Genomic DNA, 12,453 nt, shown 5'->3' on the forward strand with positions numbered 1-12,453 from the left:
CTATATTAATGTTGATTCGCCCGCTCGGGTTTGCTCGCCGGTTGTTTCGGTACTAGCCACCTGCTCTCAGGCCATCGGTTTTTCCCGCTTCAAGTTACCTCGCATGTCCAGAAACGAGGATGGGTTGAACTATGAATAGTAGTAGCCAGGGCATTATTGCATACGATGATTGCAGGGATATGCCTACCCGATTGAGAACCCTATCGATCACCTCTCGGTCGTGAACATCTACTTTGAATCGTAGCCGCCGCAGCAACTGGTCGTACACATCAATCTGTTCTTCAAGTTCTACAACGCGTCTGCATATTGTTACTCGAGGGACCAACAGCCGGGTTGAAGGACCTGCCTTTTGATTCTGTCTTCCTTCCTCTCGGCGTACTCGCAAGCGGCATCGAAAAGGACACATTGATGACATGGTTGGTGGCCGTGGAGCAGCAGATGCATGTTTGTGACTAGTATGCTGAGGCGTGCATTTACATGAAAATAAGACTATATGTATGTTTGTGACTAGTATGCTAAGGTGTGCATTTACATGAAAATAAGACTATATGCATGTTTGTGACTAGTATGCTAAGGTGTGCATTTACATGAAAATAAGACTATATGCATGTTTGTGACTAGTATGCTGAGGCATACATTTACATAAAAGTAAGACTATATGCATGTTTGTGACTAGTATATCAAGGCATGCATTTGCATGAAATCAGACTACCATAGAGAGCACACTTGTAGCCTACATGCGCCTCAGGATTGCCTTCTTTGTTGTCTACCTGCATGCCCTCAGAGTTGAATACAATTCCGTCTTCCTAGGAAGAAATGGTCGTTCTCAAAATCAGTTTTACAATTACACTCTTTGTCACTCTTTTCTAGCCCCGGCCCAAGCTCTTAGCGCAGATCAATCATTGAGCAGGCCTCATTCAATTGAGAGACGCCGTAAAATGAATGTACTTTGCATGGTACTGTACCTTGCCGTGTAATATTACGCTCTGCGTAGGACATGATATCCTGTAACTTCGATTTTCCTCCTCTTGTCTGACTGATAAATGATTGACGCGTGTGACTGGTGATCAACAAGGCCACTAGTTTGCACTATGTACTCCGTACCACGTCCAGCAACGCCACACAAAGGCAGCCCTCTTCAGGAGCGCCAAGCTCTGTACAATCGCACCACTCACATCAGAGGGGATGGGTGATACATCTAAGAGTACCCAGAATTCTGAAATCTACTATGAGGGACTTTTTGTACAAAGAAAACCGAGCTATCAACCTTGTAATTAGCATGCTCGAGGTGCATTCCTACATTAGGTAGTGTAACGTCCACGCAAAAGCTGATCTCTAGAACTATAGATGATTACGTCTGAGGTGCATTCCTACATGATGTAGTGTAACGTTAGTTAGTTAACTAGAGTCAGAAAATTGATATGTCACTGCAATGATACGTCTATGCGTACACAGTATTCGTTCAAGTTCAATTTTCTATGTACGATAGTCTCACTGCCATTTCGTTCAGTGTAACACAGTACTACCTACTATCTGTCGGCGGGGCCTTTACTGAGTTGTTAGACACGCATCGGGTTAGATGGCGGCCCAACAGTCTCGAGCAACATTTTCCCCAGTGGGTATAAATAGTTAGCTGGTTAGTCTCAGGAAGAGACTTGCTTATCACCATCTCAGGCACAACCCATACTCACAAAGATTTTCCTTCGAATGTGAGACGCTCAGTCATGACTATCCACCCACAAAATCACGACCTGCCCACAGGATCCGCTATGAAGGCAGCACCATTCGAAGCCCTAGATCTTGTTTTTCATTTTGAGGACCAAGCGCAGCGTCAGTGGTGGAAACAAGCAGGCCCTGTCCTAGGACAGCACCTCCTGCTTGCCAACTACGATATCAACAAGCAATACCAGTACTTATGCTTCTTTGGGCATCACATTATACCTATTTTGGGTCCTGGACCAGGCAGCGGCTACGATTATCATCCACTGGAAATAAGCCAAAATTTCCAGAGGTCAGGAAGCACCATACGTCTCGGATTCCAGCCCAGGGCCTACTCCAGCTGTGTGAGCCCTCAGGACCCCTTCGGCGAGCTATCGACCGAAGAGGCGATGGCCAGGCTTGGCCAAGTGACTGGCGTTGAGGTGGACTTACAGCCGTACCACCTGCTTGCAAGTCACCTCAATTTAACTAAGAAAGAGGAAAAAGAGATGTTGCAACCTACCTGCTACAATAGTCTATCACCTTCTTTCAAGACCCAGGGTTTACTTGCCGTGGAGCTCCCCCGTACTGGCAGCATAACACTGAAAGGATATTGGTTCCTATCAGCAAAGTCCATGGTCACCAAAACCCCAATCTCTGAACTTTCCTTTCAGGCGTTTCGGAATATTGATGATGGAAAAGACTTGTTGATACCTGCTTTACGTCCTATTGAAGAATACTTTGCAGAAATTAAGATGAAACCTGCAAACCCCACTGCACCCCAGACAACCGAATTTGCCACCGTGGCTTGTGATCACGTTGATATGTCCCGAACTCGATTCAAGCTCTATCTTTATGAGTGCTTGTGGAAATATGACCGGCTTGCTGATATTTACACGCTGGGGGGCCGACTCAAGAACGCCCCTGGTATTGCTGAGGGGCTAGAGCTACTGCGTGAGATATGGTCTATTCTTCAGATTCCCGAAGGGTATCATTTTGCGTCCCTTCAAAATTCCCTCTTGAGGAAAAGCACGAACGCCGAATCTTGCGGTGAAGCTAGCAAATCAGCATCTGAGGAGCGTGAATTTTTCGATGACCAAGCGCTGATTTTCAACTTTGAGATCCGTCCTGGAGAAATATGGCCGCAGCCGAAGGTATACTTTCCTCTAGCATACCTGACTGACAGCAAAGCCGCCGATGCAGTAGTGGCTTTATTTGAAAAGCTTGGATGGAAAGAGGAGGCACGCAGATACAAGGATAATTTAAAAACATACTAGTAAGTTATTACCCTCAATGGGTGGATAAAGGTTCATCCACCGCTAATCTTGACGGCGATAGCCCTAGGTGTGATTTTGACAAAACATCCGGGTTGCAGCATGTTCTATCTTTCTCATATCGTCCTAAAACTGGCCCTTATACAACAGTGTACTACTGGAAAATTGGTGCTTAGTTGCGATTGAATGGACTTCACTCAGATATGTAATCATGCTTGCATGTATGTTGTGGAACAATTCTCCTTTGAACAGGAATCAGATTATTTTGTTGTCACATTTGGCCTTTTTTTGTCTGCATCCCAGGCATGCTCTCTTAGCACGGCGGGCTTCGTTCCATGACTGGGGGCGCGCAATTCGAGGAATAGCAACCTTGGAATTTGTAGGACTCAAGCGAGTCGAATTGCATGTCTGTTCGAGTGGATGATGATGCATTCCTAAATTGTTCCTCTAGCTTGAGCATACCTCTGTAGGATACTGAAGGCGAAGTCGATTTCAAAGGCTCTTTCTCCATTGTCGGCAGGCTGGAAGTAAAATTAGTGGAAGGGTAAACGGTTGCGCTACTATGTCAAAGAGTTTGAGTAAATATTGACTTGTTTCGTGTATGTCTTTGCAGTACACTCCCGGTTCCCCACAGCGTTTGTGTGGATACGCTGAGGTGGACCGTGGACCAGTAAGTGGGTAAAGTCACGTGACACTTGGCGAACTGTCTCATGAGCACTGGACTAGACTGGCTGTGGGGTGGATATGGGTTGACCCACAGCATGTCTGATCTAACCCACATGGATTATGGGTAAACCACTAGGTATCTCACCCACCCCTTATATCCACAGGGGTTTAACTATGGATACTATGGATATCTATACTATCTAGTTAGGTAACCTCTAGTATTCAGATTACCCCCTTTTTTTAGTATTCTAGCCACACCATTACTATAATCCTAGAGTAGTACTCTAGATTCTTTAATCCTAATAAGAATTAGATATAATATAGAGTAACCTCTCCTATATTATTATTACTTTTATCTCTATATTTAACTATATTAAGCTATGCTATCACTATTATTATAGTTTAACTAGTAATAAGTAGACTATTATAGTAGGTTTTTTATTACCTTAGTATTAATATTATAGTATATTACTAATAATAACTTAAGATAATATATCTACTTATTAGACTTTTTATACTACTTATTAGAGTAAGCTTAGTTTACTATAGGCCCCTAATCTTAATACTAGTAAGGTAAAGTAGAAATATTATTATAGCTAGTAGTTACTATATCTAATCCTAGGTAATAATAGTTATATAACCTAGGTTACTATCTAATATTATTTTTTTAATATAGTTTACTATATCATTACTTACTATTATAGTAATAATAATCCTAATAGAATTTCTTATCTAGTAGATATTAAGAATACTTTTCCCCTTATTCTTAAAGAAATTTAAGAAGATTATTAGATATTAATAATACCCTTATACTTTAATAATAATCTTTTATTATACCTAGCTTTTCCTAATATAGCTATATTAGATAGAATAGATAATTTTACTTTATATCTCTTATACTTCTGAATAACTCCCTAAATATTTATTATATTGTGATATTAACTGTGGGCATATGGCTTCAGAGAAGCTATATCAGGTGTGCAATAATATCTAATAACTAATATTATTATTTATATAGTTAGTTAGACCTTACATTTATTCTTAGCTTAGGTTGAAATATAAAAGATAGCTAGAATCTCTTAAAGTAAAGAAGATATATATAGAGTAGCTACTAATCTATCCCTTATCCTTATACTCTTTAAAGACTCTATATCCTTAATAATAATAAATATCCTATCTAGTAGTATATCTAGATTAAGTAAATATATAATACTTAATTCCTAGGAAGGTTTAAAACCTCTTATAAAGAATTAATCTAAATTATAGTAGCCTTAGTYTACTAACCCTTAGAAATATTATTAATAATTTAACTTTAATAAAATCCCTTATATTAATTATCCCTAATTTAATAGAAAATACCTTAGATTAATAGTTTTTAACCTTCTTAGACTAATTAAGATACCTAAGAGGGTGATAATTTATTATTAGAATATTCTTATTAACTCTTCCCTATAGTAATATCATAAGTTATAGATATTATAGGCTATTAGAGTCTTTTAAATAGTAATAAATATAGGATTAATAATTAGACCTTAAAGAAAGATAAATTAGGAGTTACTAAAGTTATTTTAATAAGTTTAAATTAATATTAATAATTATTAATCTAACTTCTACTCTTAATTAGATATTATTCTTTACTTAATAAAATAGATAATATTAAATYTATATCTTCTAGTATAGAGAYCCCTTAAACCTAGRCTATTAATTATARTAATARCTTTAAGATARAATATCTTTAACTCTAATAGTARTTTACTCTTACTACCTAGGGTATAAATAAAGATACCTAGGCTAAGCTAATCTAGCTATATAAATAGTTAGTTAAACTTCTCTAAGACTAGTATAACTATCTAGATTATACTAATATAGATAGAACTATAGAAGCTATAAATACTACTTCTAATTCTATAGTTTTCCTTACTATTCTTCCTAAAGTACTTAAGCTATATTAGAAGATTTCTAACCTTAAACTAATTTCTATATATAATAGTAAGTATAGTAAGGATGCTGTAATAAAGTAGCTATAATAGATTAATAAATACTTTTATAATAAGTAAACTCTTATTTAGAAGAAAGCTACTAAACTTAAAAAGATTATAGTAGTTAAGTATTATCTTATAAGGTAGGCTAAAGAGTAATAAAATACTTATAAGTAGAAGGCTAAATATAATCTAATAGCTATTATAACTATCTTAGATACTTTTAAATAGTAGGTCTAAGACTATTTTAGAGAAATTAGAGAAGAGAATAAATATTAGGAAGAATATAAGAGATATACTTAAGAAAATTAAATTATATAATTCTATACTACTTCCTTAATTAAAGCTACTAAATACATTAAATCTAGAATTCCTAATAATATATTAATCTAGAAGTTTATTACTAATTTAAAGCTAGTTCTGTATGCTTACTAGATAGAAAATTATAATAAACTAACTACTTTTAATAATATAGTTTATTATTTTACTAAGTATAAATAGGGAGTAGCCTTATATACTTAGGTCTAGCTTTAATTCTTTAGAGAAATTAATAATTATTAAATAGATTTAATAAATATTAATTTAAATACTATTACTACATCCCCTAATTAACCTAAGAAGGAAATATATAAATAAAAGGTATAGTATTAAACTAATTAAGCTTATTTTAATTATAGATAGAAAGGCTATAATATCTAAGCTTATACTATACTAAACTAGCTATAATCTAATTATAAGAAGTAGTTAGGAAATATAATAGACTATTAGATATAGAAGTACTAGTTAGTTAACTATTATAGGCTTCTAAAGTTAAGAAATATAAAGTATTTAATAATCTTAAACTACTAAAGGATTATAATAATTCTAATAATAATAGTAATAAGGAAAATTAGCTACTATAAGAAGGACTATCTAATATAATAGAAATAGATTTAGAGCTAGAAGACTATAATAATATTAATACTTATTTAAATACTCTTAGATCTAATATTCTCTATTTCCTTACTATACTTAAAGCTTCTTAGATAGTAATCTATCTCTAAGTACTATTAGACTATAGCTCTAGTTATATATTTATTTTAAAATATCTAGCTAATTTATTACCTTCTTTATAGTTTTAATTTTAATAAATATCTAAATAACTACAGATTTATCTACTAAATAGTAGATTTATATATATATTATATTAAGTTTAAATTCTACTTAAATTAGGTAATTAGTACTATATTATCACTCCCTAGGTCCTTAAAATAATAGAGTATAATATTATCTTAGATTAAAACTAGCTAAAATACTTTAACCCTAATATTAATTAGGTTATAGGAAGGATGGTTATTAAAGAATATAGAATAAAATATATAACTATCTACCCTATTAATTTAAGAACTTAAATTAAGATTAATAAGGAAATATCTCTTAATTTTATCTTTATAAAATAGCTTTAATATACTCTTTAGAAGGGTTAATAAGAAGCTTAGTTATATATTATTTAAGAATAAAAGAGAAGTAAAGAAGTATTAACTAATCTATAATAATTAAGTTCTCTTCTAGCTTAGTATAAAGATATATTTAGAGAAGAGTTAGTTATAGGAATATCTTTAGTTTAATTATTAGAATATTATATTAATATAGAAGATTTACTACTAATTAATATTAACTCTTATCCTTAGTTACTAGAGAAATTTAGTAAAATAAAAAGATAAGTTAAAGAGCTTTTAAAGAAAGTAGTTATTTATCTATTAATTAGTACTTAGGGCTTTTCTATTATAATTATYCTAAAGCTAGATAGAAAGTAATAATTTTATATTAACTACTACTTACTTAATAAGGTAACTATAAAGAATATCTATCTATTATTAAGAATTTAAGAACTCCTAGATTAAGTAGATTAAGCTAAGTATCTTTTAAAGCTTAATCTTCTCTCTAGTTATTAGTAATTATAAATAGGTAAATTATTAATTTTAAAGATAGCTTTTAATATATTATTTAGTAAATTTAAGTAGTTAGTAATACTATTTAGACTTTATAATACTTTTATATTATTCTAGATAATAATAAATAGTATTATATAAGACCTTAACTTTATAGTAGTATATCTTAATAATATCTTAATCTTCTTAGACTTAGAAAAGGAATATTAGAAGCATATTTAATAAGTACTTAACTAACTCTAAGAATATTAGTTATATATAAAACTCTCTAAGTATATATTTACTAAGAGAGAAATATAATTTTATAGCTATATTATTAGTAATAGACTAGTTTAACTAATGCCTATAAAGATTAAGGTTATAAAGATATAATTAAAACTAATAAATATTTATAAAGTTTAATTATTCTTAGGACTAGCTATATACTATTACTAATTTATATATAAGTTTATAAGAATTATAGCTCCTCTTTATAAACTCTTAAAGGAATTAGATGCTTTACTTTATAAGAAGAAGTTTTAATCTATAATTTAGAATACTTAATATTAGTAAGTATTTATAATACTAAAGAATATAATAGTTTATATACCTATTCTTAAGATTACTAATCCCTTACTACTATATTAAATTAAGACTAATATATCTGAATAGGCTCTTAATATAGTATTATTATAATAAGATAAAAAGGAATAGTAGCATCCTATAGTATTTAATAGGTAAAAGCTTAATAATACTAAAAAAAACTATCTTATATATAAGAAAGAACTTCTTATAATTAAAAAAGTACTCTAATAATAGAACTACTATATTAATAATAGTTAGCCTATTATAATTATAATAGATTATAAAAGCCTTTAATATCTTATCTATATAAAGATGTATTTAAAATATCTTATATATTAGATTAAAGAGTTTTAAATATATAATCTAGTTATTAAGTATTATAAAGGAACCAAGGTGGTTATCTCTAATATAATAAATTATTAACTAGACTTTATTAAAGAAGGTCTAGTAAATTAAGTATAAATACCTATTTTTAGTCTATCTATAATATAGTTATAGTAGATAACTAGTAAAGAATGCCTTTATATACTATTATATCTCTATAAACTAGAATAGCATCTGTTAATGATCTTATTCCTAAAGAGTAAGGATCTAAATATATCTAATAATATTAAAATAAAGATTAAGATATTAGTACTAAACTTTTAACTTAAAGTAGAATTTATTAACTAATAATCTATTAATTAACTATATTATATTAATAAAGATATTAAAATACTATATCTTAAAATTCCCTTTTAAAAGGACTTTATATTATAGCTTTATAACTAGTTTAGCTATCTAGCCTATCTAGCCTTACTTAAAGTAATTTATACCTATGCCTAGTGGCCTATAATATAAAAAGATATCTAAGATATTACTAAAAGCTATCTAAATTATTAAATAGTAAAGCCTTTAAGACTAAATCTTAAATATAAAGCTATATAGYACTTAGTRAAGAAGGGTATTTATCTATTTAAATATTAGGGAATTAATCTTATTAGGTATCTATCTATAATAYTAAATAGTAATTAATAGATTATTATAGYTATTAATTATATAACTAGTTAGGTTATAGTAAAAGCTATAYCTAATATAAAARAGRATATATTAGYCTATTTTCTCTATAAAGATATCTTTATTAATTATAGAGTATTTAAGGAACTACTCTTAGATAATAATTTAAACCTTCTATCCTAAGTTATAGCAGCTTACCTTAAGATTCTTAAGGTAAAATATTATATAATAACTCTAAACTATCCTAGAACTAATAGTAAGAATAAAAACATAAATAGCTTACTAGGTAAGATATTAATAAAGTATCTTATAAATAAACTAATATATCTATAAGATAAATACCTACCTCTAGCTATCTTTACTACTTAAGTATATATCTATACCTAGATAAAGTTATTACTATTCTACCTTCTCTATAGTATATATCTATTACTATCTAGTTATCTATAAACTAATTAACTAACTGCCTAAGGTATTAAAACTTAATTATAATATATTAACTATATATAATCCCTAGCTAATAAGAAGCTATTAGTATATATAATTAAATAGAACTTAATTTAAGATAGTAATATAAAGAAATCTAGTCTTATAAAAGATTAATAGGTCCTTATTTAGAATAAATCCCCTTAGAAGTTCTAATATAAATAGTTTAATCTATATAAGATTAAATAATTATACCTACTTAGTATATATACTATTTCAGAACCTAATAGATATATAGTAGAGAACTTAATTAATAGCTAATAATTAGTAGAAGCTAATTTTAATAATAAGCTAGAGAAACTATAGATATTAGCTATACTAATATAATAACTATARAAGRTARGATTATTACTTTATATATTAATTAAAGTATATAAGGTRCTTAAAGARGTTAAAGAACCYTTATTCTTATATAATAAACTTTTAAAAATAAYTTAAAAGAATTAGGAATCTACTAAATATTTAGGAGTATATTTAAAGTAGATAAAAGAGGGTATTTTAATAAAATAATATACTTAATAAATAAAGATTTAAGAATATATTAATAATATACTAATAAAAACTAGCTACCCTATATACTGTCTAAAGAAGTTAACTCTAGAAAGTAACTAGAGTAAAATTAACTTAACTTCTTTAAATAATAAATTAAATAGGGGAATACTATATAATTTATTAAAAAATAATTAAACCTAATAGAATGCTAATAGGAGAGATATAAACTTTAATAAACTATTTATAATAGTAGTTCTAACTTATTAGGAGTAATTAGAGAAGGATAAGTTATCTAGTATTATAAGAATATTTAGATAGGAGAGAAAAAGACCTATTTAATTAGAGTTAAAACTACTTAAAAAATAGTTAAATATAAAAAAAAATAACTAAATAAAGGGATCTTTTAGGCTTTCTTAACTTTATTAGCTTCTTTAATAGAAGTAATACTTAACTATCTTAGCCTCTATCTCTATCTTAAGGCTAGTAAGACTAGTAAGTTACTTATCCTAATATATTTTATTCTTTAGATTAAGTTCTTTATTATTATTATCTACTTTATTAGGGTAAAGAGCTTTCTTAAGCTTTAAAATTTTTCTATTAATAAGCTTAAAAAAATAAGTAAGATTCTTCTAAACTACTTAAAGTATAATAAGGTCTTTAAAGTTAGATATTAATATAGATTAAGAGAGAATAGTACTATTAAAAGAATAGATAAAATAATATTTTTTAAAGAGAGTTAGAGATACTCTACTTAAAGTAAGATAATATTTACTCTTTAGATTACTAAGACTAGAAAAGATAGGGTTAGGCTAAGATAGATTTAAGTAAGGATTAATAGTAATAGCTTTTATAGTAGGACCTATACTAAAAATAAAGAGATCTATAGTACTTAAAGTTAGAATAATATCTAAGATTAGAGGATTACTACTTAGTATTAGAAAGATTAAGAGATTAGAGTATACTACCTTAGCCTAAGCTTTTTCTATAGTAGTATAGTAATAATAAATACTTAATATAGGAATAGGGTTCTTTTTAGAACTACTTAATTAACTTAATCTAGTCTAATATTTTAGATTAGTATTAGGTGTAGGCAGAATAGCTTTACTTATAAAAGAAGAAAAGTAATAATTATAATAATTTAAGCTAGATTTAATAGTAAGCTTAGAAGAGGTCTAATATAAAGTATTTAATTATTATTTAATAGATATATTAATAGTTTTACTTAAAGGTATATCTTATAAGGTAGGACTATTATTTTAAATCTTTAGTAGATTATTAGCTTATAGAATTATTCTATATAAATAAGTAACTATTAGTAAAAAATTTAAAATAAGAAACTTATATATTATCTTTAGAATTCTATTACTTACTATAACTAAGGTAGAATTTATAGTTTAAATCTTTTCTATATTATAGGTAGTTAGTATAAGCACCCTAAAATAATATTTAAGTTATATTATTTAAATTATACTTAGGAGATATAATATATTTAAGAAATATACTAGAGTCTATATATTATTTATAACTAGGACCTATAGTAATACCTTACTAATAGAGAATAATAGCTAATTACTAAGATAGATTAATAATTAGCTTAGTTAATAGTTTACTACTCTTACTATAAGACTATTTAATATTATATACTATATCTAGAAGGGTAATATAGAATCTATCTTACTTTATTAATAGAAAAAAGTACTTCTCTATTACCTACTTAATAGTACTATAATAATTAGAAATAAGTATCTTTAAATTAGAAATAGGAGTATAATAACTAAGGAGTTAAAGAAGGTGAATATACTTTATAAAAAAAAGAAACTATAAAAGTCTATTAATCTAAATAAATAAAAGCTAAGCTAGGGGATCTAATATTAAGATTTAATTATAAAATATCTTATATATTAAGTAAGAAAAGTTAGAGATATTTATACTTAGGCTATATATACTAGTAGTAAATACTTACTTATTTATTTATACTTATTAGTTAATTCTACCTTTATTAATTTAATTATTTATATATATATATAAATAATAATATTTACTATAATTCTTTATATAGTACTTAAGGATTACTAATTACTTAGATAACTTACTTATTAATATTATTAAGTAAGGTAATCTAATTATACCTCTTATATATTAAATAAAGAATATACTTAGCTACTACTATAGTAATTTTAAAATAATAGTATAAAGAATAATAATATCTAAATACTAGATTCAGAAATTAATATCTCTTAGTAATAGTTATATCTATATAGTTAGACTGATAGGTGCTGACTAAGAACTCTATAGATAAAGTTTAATTTAAGTAGGGGAGGATATAATATTAACTATAGATATATAGCTTTAGAGAAGCTATATTAG

General features: G+C 28.2%; 1 protein-coding gene across 1 annotated transcript; it reads left to right on the plus strand.

The window, feature by feature from the left end:
- Window positions 1-1,724: 1,724 nt before the first annotated feature.
- On the plus strand, window positions 1,725-2,975 carry Aspvir_003633 (verruculogen prenyltransferase; the record flags this gene model as incomplete). The annotated part of the gene is made up of 1 exon (XM_043266884.1): window positions 1,725-2,975. The coding sequence occupies one exon, from the start codon at window positions 1,725-1,727 to the stop codon at window positions 2,973-2,975; it is 1,251 nt and encodes a 416-aa protein (XP_043122819.1).
- Between the last annotated feature and the right edge of the window lie 9,478 nt (window positions 2,976-12,453).

The sequence above is a fragment of the Aspergillus viridinutans genome, assembly GCF_018404265.1.
Source record: "Aspergillus viridinutans IFM 47045 DNA, scaffold_2, whole genome shotgun sequence".
NCBI classification, from domain to species: domain Eukaryota; kingdom Fungi; phylum Ascomycota; class Eurotiomycetes; order Eurotiales; family Aspergillaceae; genus Aspergillus; species Aspergillus viridinutans.